Here is an 18,589-nt window from a genome sequence, read left to right as displayed (position 1 = left end):
ACAGAGAGAAAGAGAGACAGAGAGACAGAGAGAAAGAGAGACAGAGAGACAGAAAGACAGAGAGAAAGTGAGACAGAGAGACAGAGAGACAGAGAGACAGAGACAGAGAGACAGAGAGACAGAGAGACAGAAAGACAGAGAGAAAGAGAGACAGAGAGACAGAGAGACAGAGAGAAAGAGAGACAGAGAGACAGAGAGACAGAGAGGAAGAGAGACAGAGAGACAGAGAGAAAGAGAAACAGAGAGACAGAGAGACAGAGAGACAGAGAGAAAGAGAGACAGAGAGACACAGAGACACAGAGACACAGAGAAAGAGAGACACAGAGAAAGAGAGACAGAGAGACAGAGAGACAGAGAGACAGAGAAAAAGAGAGACAGAGAGACAGAGAGACAGAGAGACAGAAAGACAGAGAGAAAGAGAGACAGAGAGACAGAGAGATAGAGAGACAGAGAAAAAGAGAGACAGAGAGACAGAGAGACAGAGAGAAAGAGAGACAGAGAGACAGAGAGACAGAGAAAAAGAGAGACAGAGAAAAAGAGAGACAGAGAGACAGAGAGACAGAAAGACAGAGAGAAAGAGAGACAGAGAGACAGAGAGACAGAGAGACAATGAAAAAGAGAGACAGAGAGACAGAGAGACAGAGAGAAAGAGAGACAGAGAGACAGAAAGACAGAGAGAAAGAGAGACAGAGCGACAGAGAGACAGAGAAAAAGAGAGACAGAGAAACAGAGAGACAGAGAGACAGAGAGAAAGAGAGACAGAGAGACAGAGAGACAGAGAGACAGAGACAGAGAGACAGAGAGACAGAGAGAAAGAGAGACAGAGAGACAGAGAGAAAGAGAGACAGAGAGACAGAGAGAAAGAGAGACAGAGAGACAGAAAGACAGAGAGAAAAAGAGACAGAGAGACAGAGAGACAGAGAGACAGAGAGACAGAGACAGAGAGACAGAGAGTCAGAGAGACAGAAAGACAGAGAGAAAGAGAGACAGAGAGAAAGATAGACAGAGAGACAGAGAAAAAGAGAGACAGAGAGACAGAGAGACAGAGAGAAAGAGAGGCAGAGAGACAGAGAGACAGAGAGAAAGAGAGACAGAGAGACAGAGAGACAGAGAGAAAGAGAGACAGAGAGACAGAGAGAAAGAGAGACAGAGAGAGAGAGCTGTTGTTGTTCCAGCTCACGAGTGTCCAGACTATATATAAAACGCGCGTGTGTGTGTGTGTGTGTGTGTGTGTGTGTGTGCGGGGGAGCGGGGGGCGGGCGTGCTGCATCCGCGGGCGTTATATTTGTACTTAAGAAGCACCGAAGTAAATATCTTTGCGCCAGTTATTTGTCATGAAAAGAAAAAAAGATATTTTTTAATAAATACAATCAATGATTAAAATTGATTGTGTTCCGTGCAGATATATGAACAAGTCCTCGTTGTCTCAACTGCGTTGACGGATTTCAATGCCTTTCTTCATTGGAAATCTATATAGTAACGTTCCCTGTTCATCTTTTATATTTCATAAACACATCACGCCATCACCGAATGCTAGCACAATAATGCCACCACCATAAACACCATAGCAACGACATTATCACCATCGGAACTACTTCAATAATTACTCAGCCGTGATTCTTTCTATGTTTAGTGAAGTACAAAACTCTTTTCAAGGACTTTTTTCTTCATAGCAATAAGATAAGACGTGCTCAAAGCTAGGTGTATTTTCACTTCAGTGGAGAAATACAGACACATTAGTAAACAAGCTTGATCTGAGTGGATGATACTAACAGCAGTGGACAGTCAATGCGTTTTGGTCATTCATAGACACATCGGAGTTTGTAGGTAATACTGATAAGAGAACATCGGACGGAGAGCAGTGACCAGTACTGGCATATTTGAAGAGACTCTACTTTGGGGAATAGAAGAAAATATTGTGAGTAGAAGACGGGAGGAAGATCAGAGCAAAATTGTGACATTAATGAGCAGTCCTGATATCAATCGTTCACATAACAAACTACGGTGTAGGGTCTGCCTTCAATCTCAGTGAAAGTAAGTGTTTTCTTTTATATCGCATGGTATTTCGTGGTATTTCGTGTGTAAGGATTAGAGTCTGTAAGGATTAAGACCAGGTTGTGTGAGTGTGTGTATTTGTATATTATTTAAGGTCTAGCCACCATGTAGAGTTCTCCCTTATTCGCTGATCCATACTGCCATATTTGATGGCATAACAGATGCACGTGCATATTATATGCATCGCAATTGCAGCAGCGAATATTCAGTACAAAAAGAAAATGTGAATAAGCATTTAAATCTCATGTATCGTCAGTGGATGTTTCAAATATTTTAGATGGATACAGGCATCATTAATTGAAGCCCGAGCGGTTATTCCGTGAGATTCACCTAAGTGTAAGCTGCGCTTACCGAAGGATAAAATAGAAATGGCGAATAGAATTATACTGCGATGAAGATGTTTTTCATCAGATGAGGCAGATGATAATGATGATGATGATGATGATGTATTTTCTAGATGGCTGAGAATACTGTGATACTTTAAATAACACTGAATTATTTAATCCACAATTTTTCTTTTCTGCATTTGTACATTCGTTTTACAACAACGCAGGAATCTCAAATGAATTTATGCTCCCACTGGATATGCAAAGTAAAGTGAATATTTTACAGCCCTTTTGGATGAGATTGTGAATTATATTGTGCAGAGAGACTGGCAAATATTACAGTTTTTTTGATTATATAAAGGGAAAAAAATATATTTACCCTTTATCGATAATTGTTGATGCTTTTGTCCAATTAGCACACATATTCATGCAGCTCTTTCTCGATGTAGGATTAATGCATGTAATTTAATCAGGACTTCGTATATTGACCCCGAAGAAATTCTTGAAACATTTTTGAGGCTATTTACTTACAGAACGTTACGTTTTCGATTTCACCCTTATAATGTATGGATCAATACCCTGTTAAGTCGGTAGTAACCATTGTTGAATATTGTTGCAATGAAACGGGGTTTCCATCCCTTAGTTGTATCGCCCCCTCCACCCACCAGGCTAATGACCTTCATCTGCCAAACTGACTTGTCAATTAACCCATAGTTGGAACTCTGACACTTTTTACTGTTCCAAGTCAGAATAGACGTGGAAACACCAGTAGCTAAGAGGTGTTTCTGCACTCCTCAAAAAAACCCCAAAGAGGCCCCACTACTTGATGTAGTTTAAATCATAACCAGGAGCCGCACCTTTATTAATAACACAAATATATCTTAAAACTTTCATTTTAAATCGTAATTAATGTCTTTTTCGTGTTCTTTTACAGACATCTTCCATCTCACCCAAACTTATCTTCTCCCACTTACAGGGTTTCTTTCTGTTACTCTCTTACACTTTTCTACCTTCTCTTCCTAGTTCTCTTTCTAAATATTAAATTTTACTTTGTCTTTTTTCTCTTTCCAAAAATCCTTTCAATCTCTGCCTGTCTATCTGTCTATCTCACTCTTTCTCTCTCTCTTTCTTTCTCTCTCTCTCTCTCTCTCTCTCTCTCTCTTTCATGTCATTTCTTTCACCCTTCTTTCTCCCTCTTTCAATCATAGAGCCAAGAATGTCCCTGTTTCATTTTACCCGTCCAGATGCAATGGAAGTGCTGCTCTTAACCCTTACAACAATCCTGGCTGTTACCTCAGATCAGGAATTTGGTGAAGCTTACTACAATCGTTTGGAACCTGGTTATTCCTATGGTTATCTTCAGACACCTCCAACACAACAATTCTCCACCGTATCAAGTGTACTGGAATGTGCCGTCATCGCTCTGAACAGCCAATCAGAATTCTTTACTTACCACAAAGTCAGCCATGTTTGTAAGAATTACTCACCGAAAAATATAATGACAGTCGTCAGCACGAATGACGTCAACGAGATTTCCTTCTATAGATGTAAGTGAAGCTTCATTATTATTAGTTGTTTTTCTTTCTTACATTGTGCGATAAGATATAACTACCGGTTGAACGCAGAGGATCCATGAAATCGACTTATTCCTCTACCATCGAAATTGCTGGCCAAGATTTCAAATCAATATTCTTGTTGACGTTGTTGTTGATATTATTGTTGTTGTGGTTGCTGTTGCTGTTGTCTCTCCATATCCCTGCATTCTGTGTCATTAACATCTCCCTCTCTTACGTTGCTATTTTCCGTCTGGTAGTTTCTATATATGTTTTCTTCGATTCCTACTTCTGTTAAGCAGCATTTCATTTTTATCTGTCTTTCTTGGTCAGTGTGTCTCTGTCGAGTTTCATCAAACATTACCTTTTCAAACCATATCTCTCTCATTTGTCCAATGCTACTTCGTATGTAACATTCCATCACCAATGCAATCCGTCTTTCTTCCTTTCCTTCCTACTACAGTCGCTCGATGACGACCGAGCCCACCCTGCCAGGCGAGAGATCTTCACCGTTATCAGATCCAGTCTCAGTCTCACTGTTGTTCAAATCATTTTCCATTTGGCGTTTTCACTCGTAGAGTGTGTTGGAATGATGAAGTGATACAACCACCTATATTTTTATTGAGACATCATCTTTAAACAGGTTGCCCAGACCCCTGTCATATGCCAACCTTGTATTTCAAGGTCACCGGTTGGGCTTAAACGTATTTCAACTTTTCCAAAGCTTACATGAAGGGAATTATTGTTTAGAGTAACCTCAGCATTCGAATATCGAGTCTCTACAAACGGTTACATTTTGACATAATAGCCCCAAAATTATTATTATTATTATTATAAGTAGTAGTAGTAGTAGTAGTAGTAGTAGTAGTAGTAGTAGTAGTAGAGTGATGGAATTTGGCAATCGTATACAAAAGTTAAGAACTCATCTATCTATCTCTCTATCTATCTATCTATTATTATTATTGTAATTTTCTTTATCATCTTTCAATCGTTTCCAATTCTTGCCGAGTGTCTTCCTGACACCCAGCGCAGATTATCGCACTGTATACATTGGTAGACCACAAATACAAACTCACGAAATTGTCCAATTACAAAGTCATGTGATAGAGAAAAAAAGGGGAAGAACGACACAGCGGAAAAAATAAAAAACAAAAAACGAAAATAAAGATGTAAACAAAGAAAGTAAAGGAAGAAAAGGGAAAGAAAATTCACAGCGACAATGCTCTTCTCAATACGTCTGACGTGCCAGTTAAGACAGGTTTTTGCACTTCCTGCATGGATGGTAAGCCAGGGATCATTCTTAATTAGTTATCAGTTCTTTTCTTGATCATTCCAAGTGCTCCTACAATCACTGGTATTGTAACCGTCTTGAGAGGCCACATCTTTTTGATTTCGATTAGCAAATCTTTATATCTTCTGAGCTTATCAAATGCTTTTGCCGAGATATTATGGTCAGAGGGTATGATCATTTTCAATCAATAAACAGACGTTATTGCTTTGGCCTTTCACCACAATATCTGCTTTGTTTGACTTAATGGTCTGGTCAGTACATACTGGTAAGTCCCAAAGAATAGTTACATTTTCTCTCTCTCTCTCTCTTACAACTTCAGTGTGGTGTTTGTACGATTTGTCAGCAGTTTTGATTTTATAATGGCGACACTTTATCCAGTGTAGATATTGGCCAACGCTGTCATGTCTTGGTTTGTACTCTACAGGTACTAAATCCTTACTTCCAGAGATTAGGTGGTCCACTGTTTCTATCCCATCGTTGCTGTATCGTCACTTTGGATCTACATCATTTTTCATCACATTGGCTTGATAGTTCCGGGTCAATATGCTCTGATCTTGGAAAGCCAAGATAAAGCCTTCTCTCTCTGCCTTTAGCCTTGAGCTCCGTAGCCACTGATGGGTGCGCTTCTGGTCTACATCAGCTTGTTTGCTACGGGCCACATATTTGCCATGCAGAGCTTTTTGTTCCCAGTTATCAGCCAATTGTTCAAACACATTTTGCTTTGCTATTGATTTAACCTTCTTTTCAACTACAGTTGCAGCACTTCTATCATGCTGTTCAACTCACTTGAAGATATTTTGCTCTCTTTCATAACAGAATGTAGCTTCTTCCGTCTTTCATCGTTTTCAACGAGCTTTAGCTACTAGTCGTTAGATGTTTCTAGACATTTTGCCATTCAATTTGTGGTGGTTTTGTAGGAGATTTCAAATTGAATCAAGCCTCGACCTCCTTGAACTCTCGGTAGGTAAAGACGATCCGCGTCTGCCTGTGGGTGGTACACCTTATTGCAAGTCAGCAGCTTGCGGATTTTCCCTCCAATCTTCCTTATTTCGCTTATATTCCAATTCAGCACATTGAAACTGTAACTAACAACCGGAACTGTTAAGGAATTTATAGCTAACACCTTCTTACGTGCATTTAACTCGGATCTTACGACTGCTCGAACTCTCCTCTAAGACCCCTTCCGGGTCTTCTCTTTCATACTTGCATGCTGAATACCAGAGCTTTCACTTACTCCGAGGTACTTGTAAGTTTGTTCCTGCTCGAGGTCTTTTATGAGTTCCCTTTCTGGAAAGCGGCCTTGGCACGTTTAACAAACCCAAATTCTATCTCAGTGTCATCACTGAATGCTTTTTTACAGTACATAGTAGTTCTTCAATCTCATTATCGTCTTCGCCATAGAGTTTTAAGTCATCCATATAAAATAGATGACTTATTTTCTTGTCACAGATTTTATATTCATACCTTGTTCTGTTAAGTTTACTTGTACGGGGTATTAGGGCTATGCAGCAAATTAAAGGTGAAAGTGAGTCACCTTAGGAAATGCCGCAGCTGGTATCGATATTTTTTGTGATCAGTACGCCATTAGATTGTTATAGTTGGAGATACGTATTCCACATTGACATGTTGTGCATCAGGAAGTTTGAAATCAAAACTGAAATTTTAAAGATATCCCGCGGTTTCAAGATCCGTGAATGCAGTATGCCGTCGAACCCTAACCCTAACCTTAACCCTAACCCAATAGGTTCCATGATTTATGTGAAGATTTCGAGAAAGCCCAAAAGGTAGTCAAGAATCTAATGAGAGTAAGACAATGAAAACGACTTGCCCAAGAAAATCCATCACACTTGTCAATAAGTCGATCATAAATTTATCTAAACTAAAACCTTCGCCCGATGTTGCCTCAGTTTTGGAGCTTGGACTGAGTTTCCGCCCAAGCACTAATAATTTCAACTTGAATAAATTGGCTCAAAGGCTATTTCAGTTTGTCCGCTGTGACAAGCTGAAGGAAAATCTTTTTAAAAACACTGGTAGCGAGGAGTCAGAAAATCTTATACATACTGAAAATAAGAATGATTATGTTCGAATCTGGCGTAATTGGATTGAAAAGAATCGGGATGGACGTTCACAAGCGCTACTGGAAATTCTTGAATCCTGTCAGACAGGCATTAGAGAAAGCCTTAAAACAAATGGAGAGAAGTTCCTGGAATAACCTCACCAATTTCCAACGTTACGTTTAGGGTTTCCTCGATTATCCCAAGAGGCTTTCCTCTATCAAGAGGGCCACATCTTTATCATCCTTCCCACCGCTTTTTTTAAATCCTTGTATGCTATGCATATGTCCCTTATTTTCCAGTGTATACCATGCTTACTTACTTCCTTTCGTTCTTTCCTTTTTTATCATTTCATTTTATGTAAACCCCAACAATTTAAGGCTATCTTTGTATTGTTCTCCTCATTCTTCACCCTTGTGGCAAATAAATGAAATCAAAATTATTATCATTATTATTATTATTATGATTATTATTATTATTATTATTATTATTATTATTATTATTATTACTATTATTATTATTATTATTATTATCATAATTATTATTATTATTATTATTATTATTATCATAATTATTATTATTATTATTATTATTATTATTATTATTATTATTACTATTATTATTATTATTATTATTATTATTATCATAATTATTATTATTATTATTATTATTATTATTATTATTATCATAATTATTATTACTATTATTACTATTATTATTATTATTATTATTATTATTTTATGTTTGACTTTTGTTTTGCATTTGTACAAGTTGGATCCAAGTCTCACCCAGAGACCTCAAGAGACAACAAGTTAGAAGTTCATGTAGGTGTTATGCCTAGGGTACCATATATTTGGATTTGTACAGTTTTGTTCAAGTGAATGTTTAAGAAACCATAAGAAAATTATGTTTGCTTTAAAATTTGAGATCACATAGACAGTATTTTACGTAGGATATGGGCAGTTCCCATGAGCACTATCTTTTGGACTTCAGCCATTTTGGGGTTTCCTGGTATCTGAGCTAGGTAGTAATCAGCCCGTTTCGCTGTCATTCCCAGGGCACCTATGACAATAGGTATTGTTTTCGTCTTCAGATTCCACATTTTGCTAATTTCTATTTCAAGATCTTTATATTTGCTCAGTTTTTGGTAGGTCTTGACAGATACGTTTATATCAATTGGGACAGTCATATCAATGAGGAGGCATGATTTTTGTCTGAAGTCTTTCAGTATGATGTCTGGCCTATTTGCGTCTATCTTTCTGTCAGTTTGAATGGTGAAGTTCCAGAGGAGTGCAATGTGATCATTTTCAAGTACTGGGGGTGGTTTGTGTTCCCACCAGTTTTTATCATGGGGCAAGTCCAGGTTTTTGCATATTACCCAGTGAATATATTGTGCAGCTCTATCATGCCTGTTGAGATACTCTGTAGGCGCAAGCAGACTGCACATGGAGACAACATGATCGATGGTCTCATTTTGTTGTTGGCATATACGACATAATGGGGAGCTGCCGTTCTTTAATATGTTGGCCTGGTAGTTCTTTGTAGGTAGGCATTGATCTTGGGCTGCTATGATAAACCCCTCTGTTTCTGATTTCAATCCAGAGGCCATTAACCATTGGTGGGTAAGGGCTTTGTCAATATCTGCATTATTCGCTCTCTTTGGGTATTTGCCATTGAGAGGTTTTCCATGCCATTTTTCAGTCATAATAGCTAAGGCAGCAATTTTAGCACGGGTTTTCAAGCGCTTAGCTTTTTCTGTAGGTGTTTCTAGTTCGTCTAATTCTTGAATTTGTTGCAATTGGAATTCACTTAGATATTCCTTTGTCTGTTTTGTTACTGAGTAAGATGCTTTCTTGCTTTCATATTTTAAGACAAGTTTTAGCATCCAGTCCTCAGAGTTTTTCATATAGGTGTCTAGGCCAATTGTGGCTACCTTCATTGATAATGCCAGCTGTAGTAGTCCTCGACCTCCCTCTTTTCTTGGCAGATAAAGACGTTCTATATCTGCCTTAGGGTGGTGCATTCTATGCATTGTCAACAGTTTTCGTATTTTTCTGTCAACATTACATATTTCAGTAATTGACCAGTTAACGATGTTGAAACTGTAAGTCACGACTGGTATGGCTAGAGCATTGATCGCTTCGATCCTGTTTCTCGCGTTCAGCTCTGTCTTCAGTATTGCTCTCACCCTGCGATAACATTCTCTTCTGATCCTTTCCCTCATCACTGAGTGCTTGATATTGTCCCCTTCAATTACCCCTAGGTATTTGTAGCTCTCCGCTGGTTCTAACTCTTTTATGACATTTTGCTGGTCAAGGTTCACATTAGATGTATTTGTCATTTTTCCTTTGATAAAGATAGCTTTTGCACATTTATCAAGGCCAAATTGCATCCTGATGTCATCACTGAATTGTTTAACAATCGCTAGTAGGCCTTTGAGTTGTTGGTCATTTTTTGCAAAGAGCTTTAAATCATCCATGTAAATGAGATGATTTATATTTTTATCAAATATTTTATAACCATACTGTGCATCATTGAGCAATTTTGAGAGCGGTATTAGGGCTAGACAGAAGAGGAGTGGTGATAGTGAGTCACCCTGGAAAATGCCACATGAAATTCTTACATCTCCAGCATTTAGAGATTCATTGTCATTGTTCAACATCAGTGTGGTTCTCCATGATCTCATACTTACAGATAAAAAGTTTCGCAGAGTAGGAGCTATTTTATACATTTCCAGACATTTCCTAATCCAGCTATGTGGTAGGCTATCAAAGGCCTTTTTATAGTCTATCCAGGCTATTGACAAGTTTTTGTGTCGCTTGTGACAATCTTCTAAGATCATCTTATTGATGAGTAGCTGATCTTTACAACCATAAGATCCACGTTTACATTATTATTATTATTATTATTATTATTATTACTATTATTATTATTATTATTATTATTATTATTATTATTATTATTATTATTATTATTATTATCATAATTATTATTACTATTATTACTATTATTATTATTATTATTATTATTATTATTATTATTATTATTATTATTATTATTATTATTATTATTATTATTATTATTATTATTATCATCATTATCATTATTAAGACGGTGACCAGGCAAAATCGCTAGCGCGACGCGCAAAATGCACATATTCTGAGTTCAAATTCCGCCGAGGTCGACTACCTTTCATCCTTTCGAGGTCGATAAATTTAGTAACCAGTTGCGTACTGGTGTCGATCTAATCGACTGCCCCCCCCTCCCACCGAATTTCAGGCCTTGTGCCTAGAATAGAAAAGATTATTATTAAGCGGCAGGCAGGCAGGCAGAATCGTAATAGCACACAGGGCGAGGTTTTTAGCGGTATTTCGTCAGCCGCTACTTTCTGAGTTCAAATTCCGCCGAGTCCGACTTTGCCTTTTATCTATTCAGGGTTGATAAATTGAGTACCAGTGAAACACTGGGGTGGATAGAATCAACTAGTCCCCTCACCACTAATATTCAGGCCTTATGCCGTTACTAGAAAAGATAATGTTTATTATTATTATTATTATTATTATTATTATTGAGTGAGAGAGCAGTGCATGCCATCAAAGTGACACTAGGGTAAAATATACGAAGCCCATTTTATACCCATCATGACTACCTGTCTGATAAGAGTACCCCAGGCACATGCATCACAACCATATGTGCGCGACATGGTGATCTCATATCAAGATAAACAGCGCATGACCTCGCAGGTGGGGCCCAGTTAGAATTTTATTCAGGTCGAGTAGCCGATCCCGCTCAAAAGGTCCCTGAATAAGGTTTGTTTAAAGATGTTGAGCAAAACACCCATGTTTCCAAAGGTGAATTATTCAAACCCCAAAGAATTCCTGTCAGCACATGGCTATGATGATCCCCCACTACTTCTGCTCATGATCAGAGATGCACATATCGTCAGCCACCAAGGGACATGCTCAACTGGTTAAGGTCAAACAACTGACAAGCAAATCTGTGTTATTAAGCAGAATGTTTGCTGCAGCCCATCTTTTTATACCAAGACAAAATAATGTACATGATAACACTTCCAATCAGTTTAGGTCAGAAGCCATGAGAGCCACTGCCTGGTATTGCATTAGGGCATTTATTATTATTATTATTATTATTATTATTATTATTATTATTATTATTATTATTATTATTATTATTATTATTATTACTACTATTATTATTTCAGATAGCCGATGTATTAAAACAAATTTATTATTATCATTATTATTATTATTATTATTATTAATATTATTATTTCAGATAGCGGATGGATTAAAACATATGGCATATCAAAGGGAGCTGGTTCAAAAGTTTATGATTCATTTATGAATATAGGAAGTCCTTCATCCTGGAAAGTGGACAAATGCAATGGTACCTTCTGTCCTAACTTCTTCCGACACTCTCTCCTTGATTTCTGGAACTATCTTCCAATTGATGAGGTATGTATTCATACGTGCGAACAAGTGCACACAGAATCATTATTTTCATAATGATAGTAATAATGATTAACAGACTTTTAGATCAATTTAATTCTGTTTGGGACATATTTCACCTGCAAAAATGATATATTAGGCCGGTGTAACAGTATTATGATGTATTTTTATCCGTGACAAACTGCAGTAATAAGAATAATTATCATAAACAAAAGACTCTCCTTTTGGGGAGTGGCCAGTAAATGGGAAGCAAAATCGATGAAATCAACTTACGATACATGACTGGACAAAGTTTTATTGAACCTGCATAATATAATGCTGGTCGATTTGAATAATCTTGTCATTCTTCTTGTGAGACGGCAAGATTGAGTAACAAACAAAACCTTGTGGGAATATGTGAGCCAGTAACCTATCGGAACTCAGATCAAGAGCAGGGAATGAAGTTAGCTAGGACACATCGAGCGGGGACCTCTTTCTGATTTTACAAGGCAAGCCGTCCGATGAATATCTCAAGGGAGGCAGAAGGGTGAAAATTTAAAAAAAAAAAGAAAAAGAAAGAACAGCATGGAAAAGTTCAACAGAAACGGAAGAAATGGTTGACGGCTACACCTGGGGACAACTGAAATTCATCGACAAATTTACCAGCCTTTAGCGATCTGTTACTGCAGTCCTGTACTCTACATGGGGTTAAGGAAATTAAGAACACAGATCGTTGTGTGTTTTATGCTATAAATCTAATTACTAAACTTAACGTCTCAATGTTTTCTCTCATGGATAGATGGCTACACATTTTGGTGGGCAGAAGCATTAACACTATTTAGCAGACAATGACTTATCTAGCAGCCGTTGATATACAAATATTGATATTATTTATATATATACACACACACACACACACACACACACTCACACACACACACACACACACACAGACACACACACACACATATATATATATATATATATATGTATGTATGTATGTATGTATGTATGTATGTACGTATGTATACATATATATTTATATATACATATATTTATATACATATATTTATATATATATATATATATATATATATATATATATATATACATATATATATATATATATATATATTGCCTGCTTCAGTCATTGCACTACGGCCATGTTACGGCACCGCCTTGAATGGGTTTAGTAGAACTAATTCTTTTGTATATATTATATCAATTTCTTTGGGACATAAACACAGGGACATAAACACAAGGAAACCATTTGTCAAGTGGTATGAATGAAATACACACACATATACACAGACGCAAAACATTATATTAGGATATCACCAGTTTCGTTTGACGTCATCAATATAACTTATACGACTTGATCCCAGTTAAAGAAGCCGGTCCAATCTTCTCTTACGTGGATAATCTAACAAGGACTTGGAGGATTTTGTAACATTTCACCTGAGTCGAAAGTTCTGGTACTGCGCTTAGCTTTTAAATGTTGTACGATATATATGCGTGCGTGCGTGCGTTTGTGCGTGTGTGTGTGTGAAGGTTAGAGTTAATGTGGGTTGTAGGCTCTCTGAATTTTGTGCCATGGAAAATGGTGTAAAACAATTTAGTTTGCTGTTGTGCCTCTTACACTTTTTTAAACTCCGAGGCGGGTATTTACATAAAATATCGAACAAGTAAAAGTGTAAAAGTGTAAAAGTATATATATATATATATATATATATATACGAGATAGTATCATGGTAATATATGAAATTTTCAAGTGAAGGGTAATTAAATATATTATTTGTTGCATTTATGGATGATAAGATACCTATTAGGCGAGTGACAAATAAAAATCGTTAATTTCGTCTGTTATATAGATTCGATTTGCTCAAAGGAATGGTGAAATAAAAATGAGAGTAGACATTAGACTAAAGAAGTGCATTTTAAAGTATCTCGAGCTATTTAACTTGATCCAATTATTTTTCATTATGCGTGTGTGAATATGTGTGAGTGTGTATGTATGCGTGTGTGCGTGTGTGTGTGTGCTACATGTTCATTTCTTTTGCAGGTGAAACTCGTGATTAGAAAAGACGAAAGTGATGTGGTAACTATGATATTTAATGGACGAAATACAACCATTGAAAGCTGGTTCTCTCCGAAAAACTTGAAAAGTTCGCCATGGAACGACCTGGCTTCAGCCACCGGACTTAAATTCTCAATTACAGGATATCGGTATGTTAATATATTTTCTTTTCTTGTGGCGTAGAGATGTTTTGTTATGTAGAGACTTATAGATTTAAAATCACTTTTCGTTTGCTACTGATATATTTCAACGCAATACATTTAAACGCAAAACGTTCTGAAGACGAACGACACATTTTCAGGCTTTCAACTTTATATCTTCATTTAGTATGGTATACAGAATTCAAATTTGAACTAATATAACTTCTGTCGCTAAAATTTAAATCTATCGAGCCTTCCGGATAACTGCAGCACCGGTGGTTTGTTAATCACTATTTTTCTATAACAGTCGAGACTAAATAAGTCTTGCCATGCGCATGCCAAAAGCTACTTACTACTGATGTTTTTTAAAAGAAGCAGAGATACTGATTTAGCAATTCCACAGCCATTGCTAGAGTCTATTTCTCTAGTGCTAATAGATTTCTGTATTTTTAACACCATACGTCTAAATGAAATGCTTTCTCTTGACGAATTGTATAGTTTCCTGGCTTTCGCGTCAAATGGCATGTTTTAAAGTGAGAAAAGCCCCAAAATATACATTCACCTTAAAATGTATACCATAATAATATTTACTTGTCTTTGTTCCTTTTAAATATTATTATATTCTATTATATTCATTTCTCTTGACGCTTTGCTAAGATGTTTAACACGGGAAAATATTATCGTTTATATGCTCGAGCGTTTTCTAGTTATTTTGCTAAATTGTATGCCTCGTGTGTACTTTTGCCTTTCCTTACGTATTCACATTTGCACAGATTTGCGTATTTGTGTGTGTATGTGTGTGTGTGTGTGTGTGTGTGTGTGTGTGTGTGCGTGTGTGTGTGTGCGTGGGTGTGGGTGTGCGTATGTCTGTATTTCTGTTTATATGTTGTTTATATGTATGTAAGTGTTGACGCACACATCTTTGTTTTTAAGATAGATCTCGTTGCAAATGGAATCTATAGACGGCTCTTTGGGCTGTCACTGCACATTCTAACATCTATGTATGACACATAGCGTATATACAGTCTCAACAGGCCAGTTTCTGCAATATTTGTGTCCTGAAATAAAATCTTTTGCTCTCACTGGCTGCTGCTGGGACGAATTTCCGTGTCTATCCGATAGACAGCAAATCCATAATACATGCTATTTCAGGAAAAATACTACAGTAACTAGTCTATCGACAGTGTGTATACCCAGTATGATACCCAGTATGATACCCAGATGGCTATTTTAATTAAATACTGATTGATTTAACTGCATATAGCAGACATAATGGTATATTTACTAGAAGTTTAGATTTACATATTCTGAAACCCAAACAAGATTTTTGTTTTCTTACTTCTTAGGTCTAAACGTCGTTTCTATATAGTAAAACATGGTAATGGTTGTGCAGAGGACAGTGGCTGGTTGACCATCAATGAGGGTCGACTTTTTTGTCAGTTTGACAACTCAAATTACTACCCATCAATTCGTTATTCTGATACAAAATCGAAAGTCATATGGGACAAAGGTAAGTGATATTGTATCTTCTGTGTGTGTGTGTATGTGTGTGTGTGTGTGTGTGTGTGTGTGTGTGTGTGTGCGCGCGCGTGCGTAGTGTCTTACTGTGAGTAGTAACACTAAAAGTTAATTTTGTACTTATTGTTTAGCGGCCAATCAGCGTTGATTCAACTGATTTATATTCAAAGGGGTTCCAACAGTGACCGCCGCACAAAATGATGCCGAGATTTGGCTGCCATTTTTAGTAATTCGAGTGACCACGTATAAAGTCCTCCCACGATACGTTTGTTGTTGATGTTATTATTGTTGCTTCCAGGTTATGCATTAGCAGATTCCATGGCCATATTCATCCGCCTGAGGCAGCAGAACTAACCCAGCACATGATATCCATTGATACTACTGATGTTGTTGCAAACGTCAATCCAATCCATCTGACCACCACTAGGGATCTGCATTGGTCAAGTATTACCTGTTAATAAAGAATCCATACAAATATTCTATCCAGCATCGGTCTTTTGAGTTGTGATTTGCATTCTCTCTTTTCAGAGAGAGAGAAAGAGTGAGAGACAGAGAGACAGAGAGACAGAGAGAAAGAAAGACAGAGAGACAGAGAGAAAGAGAGACAGAGAGACAGAGAGACAGAGAGAAAGAGAGACAGAGAGACAGAGAGACAGAGAGACAGAGAGAAAGAAAGACAGAGAGACAGAGAGACAGAGAGAAAGAGAGACAGAGAGACAGAGAGACAGAGAGAAAGTGAGACAGAGAGACAGAGTGACAGAGAGAAAGCGAGAAAGAGAGACAGAGAGACGGAGAGACAGAGAGACAGAGAGAAAGAGAGACAGAGAGAAAGAGAGACAGAGAGACAGAGAGACAGAGAGAAAGAGAGACAGAGAGACAGAGAGACAGAGAGACAGAGAGACAAAGAGAAAGAGAGACAGAGAGACGGAGAGACAGCGAGACAGAGAGACAGAGAGACAGAGAGACAGAGAGAAAGAGAGACAGAGAGACAGAGAGAAAGAGAGACAGAGAGACAGAGAGACAAAGAGAAAGAGAGACAGAGAGACAGAGAGACAGAGAGAAAGAGAGACAGAGAGACAGAGAGACAGAGAGACAGAGAGAAAGAGAGACAGAGAGACAGAGAGAAAGAGAGACAGAGAGACAGAGTGACAGAGAGAAAGAGAGACAGAGAGACAGAGAGACAGAGAGACAGAGAAAAAGAGAGACAGAGAAACAGAGAGACAGAGAGACAGAAAGACAGAGAGAAAGAGAGACAGAGAGAGACAGAGAGACAGAGAGACAGAGAGACAGAGAAAAAGAGAGACAGAGAGACAGAGACAGAGAGACAGAGAGAAAGTGAGACAGAGAGACAGAGAGACAGAGAGACAGAGAGACAGAGAAAAAGAGAGACAGAGAAAAAGAGAGACAGAGAGACAGAAAGACAGAGAGAATGAGAGACAGAGAGACAGAGAGACAGAGAGACAGAGAGACAGAGAAAAAGAGAGACAGAGAGACAGAGAGACAGAGAGAAAGAGAGACAGAGAGACAGAAAGACAGAGAGAAAGAGAGAAAGAGAGACAGAGAGACAGAGAGACAGAGAAAAAGAGAGACAGAGAAACAGAGAGACAGAGAGACAAAGAGACAGATAGACAGAGAGAAAGAGAGACAGAGAGAAAGAGAGACAGAGAGACAGAGAGACAGAGAGACAGAGAGAAAGAGAGACAGAGAGACAGAGAGACAGAGAGACACAGAGAAAGAGAGACAGAGAGAAAGAGAGGCAGAGAGACAGAGAGACAGAGAAAAAGAGAGACAGAGAAACAGAGAGACAGAGACAGAGAGACAGAGAGAAAGTGAGACAGAGAGACAGAGAGACAGAGAGACAGAGAGACAGAGAAAAAGAGAGACAGAGAAAAAGAGAGACAGAAAGACAGAGAGAATGAGAGACAGAGAGACAGAGAGACAGAGAGACAGAGAGACAGAGAAAAAGAGAGACAGAGAGACAGAGAGACAGAGAGACAGAAAGACAGAGAGAATGAGAGACAGAGAGACAGAGAGACAGAGAGACAGAAAGACAGAGAGAAAGAGAGACAGAGAGACAGAGAGACAGAGAGAAAGAGAGATAGAGAGACAGAGAGAAAGAGAGACAGAGAGAAAGAGAGACAGAGAGACAGAGAGACAGAGAGAAAGAGAGACAGAGAGACAGAGAGACAGAGAGACAGAGAGAAAGAGAGAGAGAGTGACAGAGAGACAGAGAGACAGAGAGACAGAGAGAAAGAGAGACAGAGAGACAGAGAGACAGAGAGACAGAGAGAAAGAGAGACAGAGAGACAGAGAGACACAGAGAAAGAGAGACAGAGAGAAAGAGAGACAGAGAGACAGAGAGTCAGAGAAAAAGAGAAAAAGAGAGACAGAGAGACAGAAAGGCAGAGAGACAGAAAGACAGAGAGAAAGAGAGACAGAGAGACAGAGAGTCAGAGAGACAGAGAGACAGAGACAAAGAGACAGAGAAAAAGAGAGAAAGAGAGACAGAGAGACAGAGAGACAAAGATACAGAGAGACAGAGAGACAGAGAGACAGAGAAAAAGAGAGACAGAGAAAAAGAGAGACAGTGAGACAGAGAGACAGAAAGACAGAGAGAAAGAGAGACAGAGAGACAGAGAGACAGAGAAAAAGAGAGACAGAGAGACAGAGAGAAAGAGAGACAGAGAGAGAGAAAGACAGAGAGAAAGAGAGACAGAGAGACAGAGAAAAAGAGAGACAGAGAAACAGAGAGACAGAGAGACAGAGAGACAGAGATACAGAGAGACAGAGCCAGAGAGACAGAGAGAAAGGGAGACAGAGAGACAGAGAGAAAGAGAGACAGAGAGACAGTGAGAAAGAGAGACAGAGAGACAGAAAGACAGAAAGAAAGAGAGACAGAGAGACAGAGACAGAGAGACAGAGAGACGGCGAGACAGAAAGACAGAGAGAAAGAGAGACAGAGAGACAGAGAGACAGAGAGACAGAGAAAAAGAGAGACAGAGAGACAGAGAGACAGAGAGAAAAAGAGGCAGAGAGACAGAGAGACAGAGAGAAAGAGAGACAGAGAGACAGAGAGAAAGAGAGACAGAGAGACAGAGAGACAGAGAGAAAGAGAGACAGAGAGACA

The 18,589-nt window shown here is 38.3% G+C and overlaps 2 protein-coding genes across 2 annotated transcripts in view; one reads left to right on the top strand and one right to left on the bottom strand.

Moving 5' to 3' along the window:
- LOC106881038 (uncharacterized) overlaps positions 1-18,589 on the bottom strand; it is a 150,510-nt gene that overhangs the window by 77,794 nt on the left and 54,127 nt on the right. The gene's annotated exons all lie outside the window — the stretch shown is intronic.
- Positions 1,272-15,949, top strand: LOC106882673 (uncharacterized). The gene is made up of 6 exons (XM_089344663.1): positions 1,272-2,034; positions 3,590-3,928; positions 11,576-11,754; positions 13,790-13,953; positions 15,291-15,454; positions 15,761-15,949. The coding sequence occupies exons 2-6, from the start codon at positions 3,598-3,600 to the stop codon at positions 15,814-15,816; spliced, it is 894 nt and encodes a 297-aa protein (XP_089200789.1). The 5' UTR covers positions 1,272-2,034; positions 3,590-3,597; the 3' UTR covers positions 15,817-15,949.

Source organism: Octopus bimaculoides, chromosome 28 (assembly GCF_046866305.1).
Source record: "Octopus bimaculoides isolate indiv1 chromosome 28, ASM4686630v1, whole genome shotgun sequence".
Lineage (NCBI taxonomy): Eukaryota > Metazoa > Mollusca > Cephalopoda > Octopoda > Octopodidae > Octopus > Octopus bimaculoides.
This window is presented reverse-complemented; position numbering and strand designations above follow the sequence as displayed.